The sequence below is a fragment of the Phaenicophaeus curvirostris genome, chromosome 1 (genome assembly GCF_032191515.1).
Source record: "Phaenicophaeus curvirostris isolate KB17595 chromosome 1, BPBGC_Pcur_1.0, whole genome shotgun sequence".
NCBI lineage: Eukaryota > Metazoa > Chordata > Aves > Cuculiformes > Cuculidae > Phaenicophaeus > Phaenicophaeus curvirostris.
In genome coordinates this window covers 202038370-202056717 of record NC_091392.1, presented here as the reverse complement: position 1 = coordinate 202056717, position 18348 = coordinate 202038370, and the positions used below count along the sequence as shown (strand labels likewise).

Below are 18348 nucleotides of genomic sequence, written 5' to 3'. Positions count from 1 at the left end.
ACTCTCATGCATGCGTGAGAATTGCTCCAGAAATTATATAAAATCTGACTATACGAGCACTTTATACAGCAGCACTTTAATGTTGTTTGGAAATGTTGAATTTGCTGTGTCTGCTATAACAAAATAAAAATTTTACCAACTTTTGAACTCAAGAATATGGTAGATTGTCTCTGTGAAAGCCAGTGTACTAATAATAATCTTTTTACGAGGTATCCGAGTTATGGTATTATCCTGTGACAAGGTATATGAAAAAAGTGCACTTGCGTTGTGTAGAAAGCATTCATTTTGATAGATGAAGAATCAGGAGGCTTTAAAAGGTGGTGAAACTGATACTAGTAAGAAGCTGGCAGAAATCTGGGAGCTTTTCCACTGTTTGCAGCGTGGGGAGAGAGAGGCCGTAGACTTTCCCCATAGTTATGGGCAGTTACAGCAATTTTTGAAGGTGAGGATACTTCAAGTGGGCAGTACAGAGCGACCTAGAAATGTCTTATTCTAAGTTATTGGTTAGGTTTGACTTTTTCATTATTTCCCAAAGTTGGATTTGCCAAAAAGAAGTCTTCCGTTATTGTACTGAGGTAGTGTTAGGTGTATGGAACAGTTGTCCTGTCTTTTTCTTTTGGTGTACATCATGATTACAGCCTCAGTGTGGTGCGCCCTGCAGTGATGCTGCTTGAGTGATACTATCTTGTTGAACTAAAGGCCTTTGTTAATGTATGTTTTGGAGAGTGGTCTTTGCTCCATCACATATTTAAAACAGTGAAAAGGTGGATTAATAGCTTGTGTTCTGATGCAAGCTACTGATCTGAATATGGTTTGGTTTGTTTTTTAGAGAGTCACTAAAACTATATAGAAATTTTTGATATCCTGTGTATTCATACCTTGGTACACTGAACCTGGCAAATTTAACAGATTTTAGCTTTTTTTAAATACATGTGAAAACTCAAGTTTTCACCTCTACAGAGTGAGTTAAAAGCACTCTGTACTCTTTCTGTTGACTTGCACGTGTTTTGTACGCTATTTTTTTTATAGAAGTACTCTGGTGACTAGCATATTCAGCTAGCTGTATTATATATAAAGCTGAAGATTAGACTGATCCTTTTATTTCTGACTGAAATCTTCAAAACTCGTGGCTGTATCTGGGCGCTCTTGAAACTTTGGAGATATTTACCTGTGTGTTGTAAGAGATCTGCCCTAAATGAAAAAGCTTTATTTTTTAATGTTGAGGGGAATACTTAGCTTTTGGGGTTACTTGAAGTAGTTTATTTAGTATTTGATTTCCAGAGAACCTCCGTGAAGTCACATTTGACAGTTTTTGAGGTGAAGTTGGTACTTGCTCTTCTGCTAATATGCAGTTGCTTACTTGATAACAGTTAAATAGAGGGCAGTATGTGCATGAAGTTGTTCCTCTGTAGTGGCTTCCTTGTGAATCCAGATTTTATCCAGCTTTATTGCAATTTTTTGCTACCCGGCTGTAGCAAGCCAAGTAATTTTTGTTCCATACCTGCTTCTGTGTTCTTCTCCTACTAAAGCACACATAATATTGTCAGAATACAGTTCAGTAAAAAGATAAGGAGACTCTAGCAAGATCCACATCTTGGATGTAGGTTGGATACATGACAGTAGTTGATTGTAGTTATGATTGTTGATTTTAGTTGGTGGATGTTGTAAGTCAGACTTTCAGAGTCAGTGCTTAGCTTTATCTTTAAATGTGTAGATTAAGTGGAGAAAAGTGAAGCCCACAGCTACTTTTAGAGAAAATTGTATAACCCCATCTGGATTTCTTATGTATTTGATTGTAAACCACTTTTCTACCACTCTTCTAAACCTCTGTAACTACATAAATAGCATAGGAATTTTTATAACAGGGAAAATATAGGAAATACCTGGCTTTCTCCTTGTGTTTTTAGATTTATTGATCAGTGTTACTGTTTTTGATTTCCCCCTTGTGTCCTTTGATACAGGTTAATGGTGTCTACAAGTCCTGGTGGAATCTAGCCAGAAATTGTAAGCCCCTCAGGGCAAGAGCTTTGGCTTTGTTTTGGAGAACACAAGTGATAACACTCCGCAACACAAATCGTTACTAGCTTGCCAACGGGCAAACAAAAATCTGCTGACATTCCCATGATGGAAGAAGGCAGACTTGGAAGCGTTAATATCCGGGGGCAATAAATTTATTTTCAAGGGAGTCTGTCTAGGGAAGCATAGAGCAGTGTTGGAATGTTTTCCGTTTACCCAAGTTTTAGAGCTCCAATGTATGAGTCTCTGGGACGTGTCTTCTCCAACTGGTCATCTCTTATGATGTCAGGAGAGATCCAGATGTGCCTGTCAGTTGTTTTATTTGTTCTGCTCAACAGCATTTCCTGTCGATGATGGGGTTTTTTTGGAGGGCAAAGGGAGAGGCTTTTAGTTCATAGAATCATAGAATAACCAGGTTGGAAGAGACCCACCGGGTCATCGAGTCCAACCATTCCTATCAAACACTAAACCATTCCTCTTAGCACCTTGTCCACCTGTGCCTTAAACACCTCCAGGGAAGGTTGTCCTTATTTCTTCTAATTTAGGGGATATGATAATTTGGCATTAAGAGTGAAACTGTGTTAGAAATTACCTTACAAGTTTGGGAGACCTGGTCATGCCCTGACAAGCTGGTGTTAGCAGCTTTGAGAAGGTTGCAGTGTGTGCTGCATTTAACCGAAGGCCAAGGAACTCTAAAATTAACTTGAGTGAAAACCAGTGTAAGTGATTGTGGTTAGACAGAAGGTTCACTATTTTAAATTAATTTTATTGATGGTTGGTTGTCTGGTTTTGTGTGTTTTATTGGTACAGTTTCATAGGCAACTGCATGAACTGTTCAGGTGCTCTGGAATTTAACACTAATGATGGAATTAACTTTTTTTTTTTTTTAAACTTTAAATGATAAAACCTCTAAGTAAGTTTGTGGTAGATCTACAAGCTTTTTGGTTGTATTTATAAGGGTGAGAAAACAACCCTTTTCCTGTCATCCTATCCCAAGATTAATACTGGAAATGGTAGAGTTATATACAAATAAATAGCATTTCTTGCCTTTTACTATAAATACAAATGTTTATTATGAAACTTATTATGAAAGTTGCAGAAGGACTATTTTAAATTTTCTGTGTTTGGTTTTTGTATAAGACTGAGTTTGCAACAACTGGTACCTAATGGTGTTTTAACGTCACATAGTTCTAGAATAATGTAATGGGAAAAAATAGCTCAAATCCAAATTATAAAATAGATTTTTACTCAGGAAAGCCATTGTACTTGTAGTGCTTATAGTAGTTGTAAAATATTATTAAACTTAGCGTTTTACTTGTGTCTAACAATTGCACACCCACAAACTGGTTTGAAAAGTAAACGGTAAAAGGAAGAATGAATCTTAACATGAACAGTGCCCTTGTTGAAATACGTATTTGTATACACAGGCATACTAGAGGGTTTTTTTTTCTCTTTCAGAGATATAACAACAATGAAAGGTACCATTGTTGCTCAAGTGGATTCAAGTGAGTCTTTCCAGGAGTTTTGCAGTACATCGTGTTTATCCTTCTATGAAGATAAACAAAATCCTTCAAAAGTTGCTTTGAATAAATCAAGATGCACTATCTGTGGTAAACTAACTGAGGTCTGGTTGTTTTTTTCCTCTTTCTTGATAATGACAATATTAATAATTTACATTCTGAAGTAAGAGTAATTAAAATAAGCAAATTTAAAATCTGATTCGGTGTTTTCATATGCAGTAGGGTAGTAAGATATGCAGGCTTAATATTCATATAGAGCAACTGAAAGAAGAAAGAATTCAGAGGCTATTAATGATTTTTGTTTCAGAAACTTGATAGGTGCAGAACGTGCCATTTATAACCCAGATCTCCCATGCAGAAGAATTGCTGTTGAAAAAAAGTCAAGATTTACTATACTGATTTGCTTCTTTTTACTGTACATTTTGAAGTATTATGCAAATGCTTTTTAGATATATGTAGAATATACGTAATTATAAATTATTATTAATGTATTAATCTACTCTTGATGCCATTCTAATTCAGAGTGCTACGTTACACAGCATGTGTCTGGCCAGTCTGTGTATGCCATGTTGTTAGCCTGCAAATAGAGTTGTTTTGTAAAATCACATAAATTAACCTTCTGCTCTAATACGCAGTTATTACATCCTTTCCTGTGATCTTTGCTTCTAGGCTACAGGAGCAGTTTTTTTTCTGGAACTTTAGAGACAACAGAAACACCAATTTCTGTTTCTGTATTTCATGGTCATTTTAAGGATTTCTGTTCTTGTATAGTGAGCTAGTGTAATCTGGTTTTAGTTATTGTACTTGAATGTAAGCCTTCCGGCTTGTCAGTTGGTTTGAGGCAACTTTGTGCTTGTGTGGTGACAGAGTACTTCTCTTATTTTTATTTTTCAGATTCGTCATGAAGTTAGCTTTAAAAATATGACTCATAAGCTGTGCAGCGACCATTGCTTCAATAGGTACAGGATGGCAAATGGTTTAATAATGAATTGCTGTGAGCATTGTGGGGAGTATTTACCCAGTAAAGGAGCTGGAAACAATGTTCTTACTATTGATGGTCAGCAGAAAAGATTCTGCTGTCAGAACTGCGTTGGTGAATACAAGCAGGTAATTACTTCTTTACCTAGAAATTAAAATTAAGTAACCATTAATACTTATATTTACACTGTTATTTATAATGTGGTTTTACTTCTCATTAGAGGTCTTAAGTAACAAAAGACTTCTGAAAAATGAGATTAACATCAGTGAGGGCAAACTAGCCAGATTGGACCTTTTACTACTGGCTTTTTTTGTTGTTGCTGTAATAGCAATACCTATTTGTTATTAATGAAAATATTGAAATTTTCCTTTAATAATTCTATATCCCTTTTATGGATGTGTCACTAACAAGTATATTAATAGCAAGTCCAACACACAAGGCTTGCTGGTCCTTAAGTGATATTCTCTTTCCGTATCAAAGCTCGCTCGTATGCAGTCAAAACATTTGAATATATGCAGAGCCTGCAGATTGGACGTTGCTGTGAGACTGCTCTAACTGGTTACACATTGGCTGTACCTGTAGTAGCCTCATCTCCTTCATTGTACAGCTTAGCATTTCAAAACATTATTACTTTCATCCTTCCATGTGTTAAATTTTGTACTTTTGTTTTCTTTACTTGGTTCGTTTTTAATACCATTAAGGTAGTCATAATTATTGTGGCTAAAAATAATTAGAAATCAAGAAATGTGATGCTGATGTCTTTAATGTATTACAGAGCCAGCTTAGCTCTGAACCATTGCTAATGCTGGCTGGAAGGTTTAAAAGTTAATCACAGTATTTATGGTATTAATAGGATATCTCTGAAATATTAAATATTTGGGGGGGTGTTATGCAATTTGGGTTTTTTTTTCCTATAGGTTGTTTTTAGGTACATTCTGCTCCAAATTTATAAGGGCACTGTTATGAAATACAAAAGTACTATTTTACTAGCAAGATGCTTCTTTATCCGATTGTGTAATTCACACTTGAATATATGAGTGGCTGCAAACTGCTTTGGGTTCTTTCTTCAGCTCTTTCCGTTTTTACAAAAACAGTGATCCAAGAGAAGAGGGAATGCGGTGCTGAACGTTTTAAGTTCGTGAATGTATGTCTGTGTTTTCCCTTTGCACATTCGGTTTTGATGCTTTTGGGGATGGCTGTTCTCCTGTATATGCAGTGTGCAAACAGCATATCTGGAAACGTGCATATGTAAACAGCGTAACTGAAAACTTAACATAAGCGTTATTCTTTTGTCACAGCTATGCCAAAAGGGACAGGATAGGTTTCCAAGATACTAGAAACATAGGCATGCCCAGAAGCCCTGGAAAGACTTGAAGAAACGTTGAATACTGTCTCTCGAAGAAACAAAAAAGGCATGAGATTAACTGAACTTGAGGCATTCCCACACAACCAGTATAACATGCACTACACATGGAATTATGAAAGGAACGTGGAATTTTGAGAGGTCGAATGATAAATCTCCACTTAACTCGATACAGACTCTGCTATATTTGTTCAGATGTTGTTGTATTTTGTGTTTAGATGTTTATTTGAGAATGGGAAGGATATGAGTAGCAAGTTGTATGTTCTGGTTTGGTATGGGGAGGAGAAACAGTTTGGAGTATCAGGAATCTTCACACATAGTGTTGAGTATTGTGAGGATCCTTAAGAGAAGCTTTAAAATCGAGACCCATTGTTTTGGTGCATTCAGATCTGACAGCAGACGTTATTCAAGCAAGTTCTTAATTGTTTTGTGGAAATATTTGATACTGGGGAGCTGCAGTAGGCTTTGAGAAGCCTAATTTTGCATCTGGTTTGGAGTGTTGATTATAGGGGTATTTTTGATACTGAGAGAAACTCCAACTAAAAATTTAGGAGCTTATAGTGTGTGTTATAGGTGTCAAAGTTGCTCAGGACACAATTATTTGAGAGTATTTAGTTGTCCAGCAGGATTTGTTAAGGTTTGAACTTCCATTTGAATTAAGTTTTGGTTTTTTTTAAACTAAATGTTACAAAGTAATTTTGTTTTTCTTAGACTTCAGAACACATCACTGACAACTCATTGGGCCACAATTAGTAAATCTTAGGTTACTTTGTTCAGTTGTAAAGTTTTCTTAGAAATTTTTATCAGATCTTGCTTTTAAAGGAGAACCGGTGAAGGAGACAATATGGGAGAGTCACTATTACATACTGCAATAAACTTGATTGAATCAATAATACAGGACAAGTTGATGTATCGTTTGATGACAGTATTGTGTTGTACAACTGATTATTATGTGTCACAACAGTTTTAGCAGATGTTTTCTTTCAAACAGTTGTAAAATGCGTAGGTCTTACTGGTGTGAGCTTTGTATTAAGCAGTTTATATTGTAAATGTCGTACACCATCAATATATGCTATCTATTTGTAGTAGTAATAAATGAAAACTGTTTCTTATTACTTGTACCAATCTATATACTTCATTCCTATTTTTTGAATAAATGTTACGCTGATTTGAACAATTATTTTTCAATAACTTATCATGGACAGTTTTTTTTCTTCCTGGAACGAAAAAAAAAATTAAAATTGTGGGTAATAATAATAACTGTGGCTCTTGGAATGGCCACATTCTGCATGCAAATAATCCATCAGCTACAAAGGGTTTCTTTCCTCTGCTTTAGAATGTTGATGGGAGTAAGAAGCAGTGTTATTCCTGGGATGGGGAGTAGTTTTTTTTCTGAAGTGCCTAAGCTGCCTTTTAAGGTGATGGATTCACTTGGCTTTCTCTGTATCAATTTCAGACCCTGCTTTAAAACTGAGACACAGATAGTCTTGACTATTGCATCTTGTGTTTTGCTTTTCTGAGAGTTAATGTCTGTTCTTTCTTACCTAAAACTGAAGTAATTACAGTAATTAAAAATATCATTTTAAGTAAGCTGTGGAACATAAATAGATTAATAAATTGTGTAAGACTTCTTAAAAAAATAGATATAGCCTAACTAGTGTCATGTTCAAGAGCATTCCTGATGGCACAACAGCCATTCATCAAGACAACTAAGTGCAAATTAAGCTTTTCTAACAAAGAGCAAACTATGATAAAATTCTTCCTTCAAAAATTATATCACTGTGGCAATTTAGATTAAAAAGTCAAAACCAAAACCCTTATTTGAAGTGGTCATTTTGTTTAAGCTTGGAGAATACTACCACTGGATCATAAATTCTGTTGCACCACAGTTCAAATGCTTCACGTGTAGACGGACAAGAGGAACTTAATGACAGTAAACAAAACTAATAAAAGAAGAGAATGAGATCATATCTGACAAGGAGGTGGCTAAGTTGTATAATTGTGCAAATGCTGAAATACTTTTTCTGCAACTAGGCATTTCATATAATTAAGAATAAGAACATATAATTAAAATGAGAATGCAACCATTTTCAAAACTTTTTAGTGACTCATTTAAAAATTAGTATCCATGCAACAAATTTAAACCAATCCCAAATACGCCTGCCGTGAAGACATATTAACAAAAAGCACATAAATACGTTGTTTCAGTGTTTTTGATACTATAGCATATTTTTTGTCTCTACAAAATTAGACTGTTTCCTTTACAAGGCAGTTGTAATGTTTGTGTCCTCGTTTGCTGGATTGGGGTCCAGGCTTGCCAGCCTTGTTCTAAGGATCAAGTAAATTCTATGTCTTGGCTTATACAGCCAACCATACCTTTTAGCTTCCTGTTGTTCAACTAAGGTAAAGCTGAGTCTGTGTCTGTTTATCAAAATACAGTCTTCAGTTGCTTTGCTTACTGGCCTGAGCACTGACCACAGTAATTTAGTGCTTTACTGGTTTCAAACCTTCCTCTACTTTCTTTGCTTTGTTTTCTTAACTAAAATTCCTCTTAGAATATGATCTGCGATCCACTTGCTTTGGGTGCTTCTTAAAAGTGGCCATTTTTGTGTGCTGTCAGAAAAGGGGGGAAGGAGCTCTAGCTGTTTCTTTGTAGACCTCCTAATAGTTCTGCAATGAAGTGAGTGTGGGGTGAATGGAAGCCAAGTGAGTATTTTCCTGGTTGGAAAGGATGTTCGCAATGTCTTTTTATCTAGTGAAATTTTTCCTTCAGGACTGAATAAAAGTGCATTTAGTTGACTGACTTGATGAGATGACGACTTGCCACTGAACCTGCTTCAAGACTGACCAGGTTATGTCCTTCCTTTAAGCTACTCATTTACAAGCAATAGGAGAAAAGCCAACCTAGGTGGTTGTGCTTCCTTATCTCAAATTCTGCTCCTTGTCAAACAACTGTTTTTGTGAAACTTTCGTAACACTCCTTTCATCTGCTTGATCTGTGTACGGGGGTTTAGGAGACTTCATCATATATGCGTATCAGCTCTGTAACTTTTTGTTCATTTGTTTATAGAGTTTGTATTTAGTCTTCACTGATATAAATCTCACTGATAGAATGTCTTGACATGTGGTACTTTAATCGAAGCATCTAGTGGCTTCCACTTTGTCTTGTCCCATGCAGTACCTGCTCTCTTTTTGTACTACTTTGCCATTAAGAGAGATCTGCCTTTGTTTTTATTTTGATAGTAAAATTAACTACAAAACCTATGGCTTTTCCTGTAATTGTTACTGCTTTGTAAAGTCTTGTTTTCAAAGGTCTGTTTGAAGAGTAAATACTGTTGACAAAAACAGTAATTGTGAGAGTTGAACAGCTGCTTTGTGCAGTAATATTAGAAATATTGATACTTTTATTTATTTTTTTTTTAATGTATTTCTGGTCATCTTTAAAAGTCTTCTGTGGTTTCAGCTAGTTCCAACTGTGGTTTAGTAGTGGATTCTCTTCTTTGTATGGTAAACCACTTCTGTCTCATTTTGAGTAATACTTGATTTAGTGTTAAGTAATCTTTGATAATACCAAATTCTGATACTTCATACACTTATACAAATGAAGGCAGCTGAGTACTTTTTACCTCATTTGTCGTGGTTACATGACAGAAATCTTTATGAACCCAGAAATAATCGGTTCCTCTTTCTTCTTGCTTAGTAGTGTGGGTTGCTTTTTTCCAGACCTCTTGGTATTTATGTGTCTAGTTTTTTGCATCTCTGTTGTAAATCAAGTCTTTCTACAAACTATCCTGTTGAGCCTTTTCTTCTTTCTATTTTATTATTGTTTCTGGAACCATTAATTTTTGCTGTTCTGCTTCAAATGTCTGCCTTGAGTGGCAGAATTTTCCGTTCTTCTATAAAAATTATATAATCGTTTCCTTGGGCACCTGAGTATTGTCCATAGTGTTCAAGATGTTATTTTGTCAATACTTAAGAAGATAGTTAGGTACATCAGAAATGTTAAAACAGTATTGTGGTTCTGAAGAATAGCTTTTGTGAGGTATGATCCATGTGGGGGCGCAGGAAGTTCTTAGGAAAAGGAAGCAAGGAAGCGATATGACTAGGTATCGATGTTAGGATGCCTATAACCACATCCATGCACTGCTGTACCTGGGGTAACTGAACAGAGTTGAGAGGAAGAGAGAGAAAACAGAAAACAGAAACTACTGAAATATTCAGTAACAGGAACTTGCTTTTAGATGCAGGAGAAGAATTTTCAGTTCTGATTTTCTTGAAGACATGAAGGCAGGTGTCTTGAGAGCAGAAACAAAACTGGCGAAAAGAGGGAGCGCTGGCAGCTGCAAATGCCAGAGAAAAGTTTCTGGAGAAATTATTGATTTGACTGTTTCCAGGGTTCAGCTGATGGAATGTAAACACAAATCACTTGGTGCTCAAGGGCAGCGAAAGCAAGTACTTCAGCTTTTGTTCCTTAGAGTTGTGCAAATGCTTTTGAACTGTTACTAATATTAATCTCTTTTGGAACAGGGAAGAACTTACAGTTGTTATTCGTGGGGGAAAGAGATGATTTGGGTGTGGTATTTGAGAAAACTGAAAAAAACCAATTTTTTCTTTACTGTTATGGATTCTGCTGATATCTGGTTCTTTTATTAGTCACACATGTTGCTTCTGCATCCATCAAGACCATCCCTTCAAAGTAGTTTAGCTGCTGCTTTCTTGATTGCCTTCCTAATGGGTGTTGGTCATCATGAAATTCCATGTAGTGAATATCTCTGCTTTTCTGCTTACGGAAATTTCTATCTTATTTGTCCTTTACTTTTCTCTTTTAACAGAGATTGACTGTGTTTCTGTCCCAGAGTATTCTTTTCCAGAATCTTTTACAATATTTATTGTATTTCTAATCTGAAACTGTTCCTTTGTAAAACTACCAGAGAAATTTGCCTGGATTGAGAAGTGTGCACCAATCGTTTTTTCTGTGGATCATATGAGTTTAGCTGCAAAGCATTTCCTTCAACCAGAAACAAATCTTTGGACTGCTCCATAGCATTGTAGTAACCAGCTGGTATTCTGTTCTTCTGGATGGACTGGTGCTTGGTGGGAGAAGTTGTAGCAAGAAAACTCTCTTACACTGCAGGCATGTTCTTCATCCTGTCCTCTGTCCTGAAGATGTGTAAAGCAGATCAGACTGTTCTTTTCAGTCAAGAATAAAAATCTGCAGAATAGGTGCCTAGATGCAAGGCACCCATAGTTTTGTTGGAATATGTTTGCAGCCAGAAAGTTCAAGAACAGAGACTTATTAGTTTCAGTTGCAAACGGAGGTGAGGCTCTTATTGTAGGGCTTGATCTCCTTCTTCATAGGATGTAAGCAAGAACAGCTCTGGACTAAAGTTTTCATGGTGCTTTCAGTACAATACAAAGGATAATCAAGACTCCTTTTGAAATAATTATTGGTGATAATGGCAAGAATAAAAATTCCTCAGAAACCCTCCAAGTGAATTCTCTTTTATTCCCAGGAATTTGGGTTTCTGTTGCAACAGTGCTTGTATTTTTGGAATATGTCCCATTCATCTGTTTTGTCTTGTATCTTGATAGCCACTTTTGTAGTTGCCATTTTAATTCAACACTTTGCTAGTGGAGAGAATGAAGATTTGAAATTATGTAGAACTAGTGACTGGTAAGAATTTTTTAAATTGCATTAAGTGTTTTGAAATGTCTTTTCTCAGTTACCTATCATGAGCTACCTATCATGAAGTAGGCCTGTTTCTGGGATTAAGTTTCTAACAGGTTGTGCAAACAAGTTATGAAAGAATGAGTGGGTTTCGAATCAAATATAATAAGAACAGAAGAATATTCAGACTTCTGCATTTACGTTTTGCTTTGGGAAGGTCATATATGCAGTGGATCCAGCTAAACTTAGGTCATCTCAAAGCAAAATCTGGGTGGAGAAGTGAGGGAGAAGTATAGTCAAGACCGTTTTTGCATTAAGCCTCCCCTCACATGGCACTGGGCCACCCTTCTCGAGAAATTTTGCCTCTGGATTAACTTAAATTTTGTACTTGGTAATCTAATAGATAAAATTTTTGTCCCCTTTCTTGCTCAAGCAGGGTCACCTGGAGCAGGTCACCCTGGACCACATCCATTTGAGTTTTGCATATGTCCCAAGATGAGGACCCTACGGCCTCTCTGGGCAGCCTATTGCTATGTTAGCATTGGTGTAGCCAGTTGATCAAGGAATTAATTTCGATGCCCTGCCCTTCCCATCCTTCTGCACTTCTGACACTGCACCTGGAGTGCTGTGTTAAGTTTTGGATTCCACTGGAAGAAAAGTGTTGATGTAGCAATGCCAGTTCAGCAAAGGGTAACCAGGGTGTTTGTAGAGGGCTGGAACAATGACGTAGGAGGACAGGCTTCATTTATTCAACCTTGAGAAGGCTAAAGAAAAATGAGTTATCTAATGGGAGGGTACAGAGAGGACAAAGTTGAGCTATTCTAGTAGTGCACAGTGGAGGGATGAGAGACAACAGACTTGACTTGAAAAAAGAAGAACCGTGGTTTAGATACAAAGCTTTTCCCTCTATCTGTGAGGGTGGTGAAATCTTCCAGAGAGACTCTGGAATGCTCATCCTTGGAGATGCTCAGATTTGACTGGACTGGATCCTGATCAGCCATCTCTGGACCTGCTTTGAGCAGGAGGTTGCGCTTGACCTTTGCAGGTCCCCTCCAGTCTGCATGGTTCTGTACTTCTGAAACAAGGAATGAATCAGTGACGTTTAAAATAGGGTCAGGAAGTTTTATGGGGGTTTTTGTTCCCTTTTTAACTCGATGATGAAGATTTTCGCTTTGTTTGTTTTTCTCTCTACCAGTGAAGTTCTTTCTTCTTTTCTACATGCCGTGAAATACCAACAACACTGACACAACTTTACGTTTTCCTAAATTCTTTTCTGAACAATCACTTTTCTTTGAGGATGGTTAAAATTTTCAATTAAGAAGAGAAACATTCTGTAGTAAGAACATGGGATCGGCTGTTCTGATTGAGAGCAGAGATTGAGACTGCTGCAGTGTAGCACGCAGGGAAGAATAAGAACAGACTGGGGACTTCGGATATTTTCTCCTGAGCATTTTCTTAGCTTCTGACCCTCTAGATGTCAGGGGATCTCTTGAACTTTATGCAGTGTTCCTGCATGCTATTGTTAGCTGATTTATTTAATTAGTGCTTGTCCATTCTCCTTGTGAACAAATAGAAGCAGTTCTAACATCTGTGGCACTCTGATAAAAAGTTCTGCTGATTGCGTTTTATGTGAAGAGCTGCCTCCTTTTGTTTGTTTAGAAATGCTTTCTGTTGATAGTCCTGTGATTTCTCATAGTTGTTGTTATAATATTAGAAAAGACAATTAACAGTTGTTCTGTAGCGCCCCATGTTACACCGGTTTTGGTTCTGACAGTTATCTTGTTTCCAGGCTAAAAATCCTTACCTTATAAGAAAGGTCCTTGACAATATGTATTACTGTAGTTCTCCATAGTTTCAGTGAGTCTTCCACTTATTTATTCCAGTTAGAAGGGTACTTTTAGGGAAAGAATTCTCAAATGTTACTTTTTCTACAGAATAATGTTAATAGTGCAGGTTCTTAGAGATAAAAGATAATGTGATGAATGTGAGAGTGGAAGCGTAAGTTACCAAAGAACCTTGAGAAGAGAGTGTTTTATCTGGAAATTTGACACCTAAGAACAGGAGAAACTTCTTGATTTGCATTATGGCTATCTGATAGTGCTATACGAGATTCTCTCTTGATTTTACCAATGGAAGAAGCCTCCGAGCTAGATAGAATATTATAAAATAAATGTTTGAGGCACCCATGTAATGCTGATTGATTAATACTTTCAGGTATGCTTTAGCCTTTTTTTTTGTATAATAATGTTGTACTCCTTGATTTTTGGATGGTGTTAATATTCAAACGTGCAAGTTTGGGGAGTGCTAGCAAGAGTAATAAAAACGCAGGAAAAAAGTTCAACTTGAAGGAGATGATGATGATTATGAGGTGTTAGGAGCAATAAATTTGAAATTATTTCAGGCCTTCTAATCTTCCTTTCGTCACTGGTGTCCTGTCTCCTTTACTTGTGTAAAAACATGTTTAAACGTCTGATAATGCAGAAGTGCTCAAACATTCATCTTAGTTACTGTGACAAGAATAAACTGTTATGCTTTTGTTTCTACCCACAGAATCTTCTGCTTTCCTTATATGTATTTTGGATATTCATGTTCTTTGTAGTCATAGATGTAGGTTTGCTAAGTTATCGCTAGGTATTATCAAAGATTTTTCTTGTTGCTTTTAAGTCTGAAAGATCTAGGGTGAAATCAGTAAACATCTCCAGTATTAAAATGATTCTTGGAATTCAGAAGTGATGGACGTGCTGCTGCACTGTACTTTGTGTGCATCATCCTTTCTTGAGATTAGTTAAATAATGGGATATTTGACATGTGGGTTAGCAACAGCTCTTTCTACTTTAAATACATTTTTGTCTAAGTATGAAGTGTCTTGACACAAGGACTCTTTTCCAGTTACGCTGTGATCAACTTACTATAAATTCATTTATTATAATGTGCATTTTCATCTTGCTATCACTTGATGTTATCATGGGCTCCGTCTGATTTCATTTATTTATTTGGTTGGTTGGTTTTTTAGGACCTAGATCTTGTTAAGGCTTCTCTTTACCTGTGCATTGTTTTCTGAGTATATTCCTGAACACTCTTTGTTAAGCTGTTAATATATTTGCATCAGCGCTTCTAGATTTACGTTTTGGTTTATTCAAGAAGTACCAAGGCTGTTTGTGCACCCAGATGTTTTAGTGGTTGTTGCCCATTAAGCTTGACAAGGCGTTGACTCTTTTCAAATCATGACCTCCTGTGTTCTTACTGGTAATATAACTTGAAGGATTCTTGATGCTTTGCTTTTGTCTATTAGCTTCTCAGTGGGGATGAATTGGCAGAGTAGCTCCAGCTCAAGAGTAATTGCTACATTTTGGTCTTGGCACTTTATGTGACTTTTGTCAGTATCGTGGCTGATTAGGAGACTTATTAGGTGTTGGGTAACATTTTTAAAGGCAAACAAAAAAGTGAAGGAAGGATCTTGGAGCTGTATAAAATACCCTTCTCTAGATTAGGAGCTTGATATGTTGACCTATACTCCTTTTTGAAGGGTTTCCAGATTTCATCAAAGCAGCATGTGGAAATAGTCAAGTTGTGTGGTAGTCTGAAGTTTTGCTGGTCTCTGCAAGGTGCTACACCCAATTTGTGGAAGACGCGTTTGTATTTGTACGTGTTTTTAATATAGGGAAGATGGTACATGGTTTACATACGTTCCTTCGCTGTCTATAGCGCTGGATTTAGCTAGTTCTCTGGTGTTGAAGATAGGAAGAAGAAAGATAGCCAGTGAAGCTTCTGTTACTTTGAACAAAGTAAAACACCTGTGGAATGTGCTTTGCCTTTCTTTCTCCCTTCAGTCACTGAGAAGAGGGAAAGAGGGAGAGGTAGTGCTAAAATCTTTCTTCTAGAGAAAGGAAGAAATCTTGAGTGCCTGAGTGTCAATAGGCTGTTTTCTAATAGTAGAGAGAGAGTTTGTCTGGTAGGAGATGCGTCACTGTTCAAATGAGGAGTTCTCTCTGATCACTGACAAACCATGATACTATTTCTGTGTTCAGGGAAGGTGTCTAAACATTTTTTTTCTGTTATGTGCTTTATGGTGCTTGGGATATTTGCCTAACACTGAAGTATGTAAAATGTGTAGCAGATTAGAGCTATTGATTTTGTGTGTTGACTGCGTTATTGATATTTCTGCTTGGTGCAGCTTTCCTGTGTTTTTACAGAACACTTGTTCCTTTCTGTGGAAAACTTGAGTGGCTGCTGTGTTGAGAGATGTCAAAATTGAGTCTGTTACCAGGTTCTTTGTCGGAGTTCCTCACTGCATTCAATGAGGAGCATTGCAACTCTGCAGTGTCTTACTCCTGCCTGGAGGGCTGGAACTAGGAGAGCTGAAAAGTTAGAGCTTCTCCTAAAAGGCTGTTATGAAGAAACTGCTACGCTTAACTTAGACTTGACAATATTAAGGATGTTATCATTTGGAGAGTACAGCAGCCTTTTTTCTTTTTTTAAGTTTATCACCATTATTTGTCCTTTACCTTTGCTGTGCCAGGTTGCCGTTTCTTTTCTTAAAACCGTTGTCCCACTGACAAGGGGAGAGGGACAGAGTTGTTTCAAACTCTCTGACTCCGCACTGCTTGCTGTAAACTCTTAACCACAGCTCATTGTTGGCATATGGTGGGCTTCGGGATGACTATTGGTTTGTTGGGGTTATTTTGAGGAGTGTTTGGTTTTTTATCTTTACACAGAAGTTCTTCTTAGCTTTCTGCCTAGAGTAAGAGACCCAGCCATAGAGCTTGAGTGTTCTTTAGAGACTTGACTAACGTAGGAAGGTTCTGATGAGGGAAGAAAGTGCAGAAATAAATAAATAAATTTTCCTCTGTGTTTTTTATGCCATAATTTAAACCCCAAGGCCAAATGTAGTTTTAACTAATGGATTGTTTTGCTTTGTTTTATGTTTTAGAAATATGGCAAATTAACATCTTGTACTGGCTGCAGAGCTCAGTGCAGGTTTTTTGACATGACTCAGTGCGTAGGACCTAATGGATGTATGGAGCCATACTGCTCAGCTGCATGCATGAACACACACAAATCAAAATATGCAAAGTCACAAAGTAAGTGAAAAGGATGATGGATTTTCATCGCTGATAAGAGTAGACTTTGAAGCTTGAAAAGTGGGGGTGGGTTGTCATGTTTTAGAATGAATCTATGGAGATGTGACTTTATAGGTTTTTCAACTTATTTAAAAAAGAAAAATATAATCTTAAATATATTTATATGGCTGTATGCTGGAGAGGGACAGATTTAGACTAGACATAAGGAGGAATTTCTTCACTCTGAGGGTGGTGAGGCACTGGCACAGGTTGCCCAGGGAAATTGTGGCTGCTCCATCCCTGGAGGTGTTCAAGGCCAGGTTGGATGGAGCCTTGGGCAGCCTGAGCTAGTGGGAGGTGTCCCTGCCTACGGCAGGAGGTTGGAACTGAATGATCGTTAAGGTCCCTTCCAACCCAAACTATGCTATGGTTCTATGATATTCAGCTCTAGTAAATGGCGTGAAGCCCTCAGAAGGGGTCATTTTCCCCACGGTTTTCAATTGTATAAGGCTTCTTGGGGAAAAATTGCTGAGACGGAATGTGCTCTGGTGTGTCACAGAATGATAGTGCAATTTTCTTGCATACGAATTAATACTCTGTTGTCTAGGATCCAATTCTACCCCATTGTATCTCTTCGCCAACAACTGGAGAAAGTTAGAGGTAGTTGTGTGTGTGGATATTCTTTAGGTAAAATTTTTAATCTGAGTGAAAGGAACTGGTGAATAGCTCAAAACGTGTGTTCTTCAATGTGCAAAGCAGCCATAGATCTTAATTCATCCAACTCAAAAGTTGAAAATGCTCCAGTGAATTTTATACAAGATTCTAATTCATACTTAATGCCAATCTTTAATGGAAGAATTTATCAAACCTCTGCAGTTTCTATTTTATGTGTCTTTTAGAAGCTGACTGGGAAACAAATTGTAGCTTTTTACATTGAAAAGATGGGAAGAGCTGTGTAATCCAGCATTTTTATTTTTTTTTGTGCTGCTACTTTGTGTTTATTTTGCTTGTAAACTACATTTTTCTTTTAGGTATGGAAATTATTTGCCACTTTTGTAAACGAAACTGTTTACCTCAGTATCAAGCCACAATGCCTGATGGAAAACTGTACAACTTTTGCAGTTCCAGTTGTGTAGCTAAATTTCAGGTTAGCTGTTGTGTTAAATCTTTTCCTCCCTAAATATTTGTGTACCTGTGTTTGTGTTAAGTATTTGCATATTAAACTATCTTGCTTGTGTGTACATGTGTATGAGTTATAATTAACATAGCAGATGCTTGTGGCTCACAACAATTCCTTTGATCAAAGTACCGTTTCATAAAGATAAAACTAGCTACTATCTTAAACTTAGAAAATCAGGTAGCAAATACCCATTTCTCTTTGATACTGTAAGAAAATGCAAAGCAATATCACTGCTTATCTTATTTTTAACACCCCAGCCTCTTTATGGACATGACCCTTGCTGTTTTGAGTTGAAGATCAACAGATTTAATCTCTTTTATACCAAATACAATAACAAAATTCTATTTACTAAGATGTTCATGGGGAGTAGTGATTGCCTCTGCACTGCAAGATTAGAACCTAAGCCATTAGAGCATTTAAGGATGAAACTAGCTGTTTAAATAATGTCCAGAAACCGGACTGTTGCATGTCTAATGATAGGCACGTTGGAAGAAGCTTCTGAGTGCTTTGAAAATGTCCTATTTTTAACACGACTTAAGGTTAAAGCATATGTAAATATGTC

The 18348-nt window shown here is 36.9% G+C and overlaps 1 protein-coding gene across 4 annotated transcripts in view; it reads left to right on the top strand.

The window, feature by feature from the left end:
- ZMYM2 (zinc finger MYM-type containing 2) overlaps positions 1 to 18348 on the top strand; it is a 96140-nt gene that overhangs the window by 32083 nt on the left and 45709 nt on the right. For all 4 annotated transcript variants that reach the window (XM_069883464.1, XM_069883463.1, XM_069883462.1 and 1 more), the window contains 4 exons: positions 3475 to 3640; positions 4431 to 4643; positions 16477 to 16627; positions 17638 to 17753. In XM_069883464.1, coding sequence (XP_069739565.1) covers positions 3475 to 3640; positions 4431 to 4643; positions 16477 to 16627; positions 17638 to 17753 — 646 coding nt within the window. The remainder of the gene's footprint in view (positions 1 to 3474; positions 3641 to 4430; positions 4644 to 16476; positions 16628 to 17637; positions 17754 to 18348) is intronic.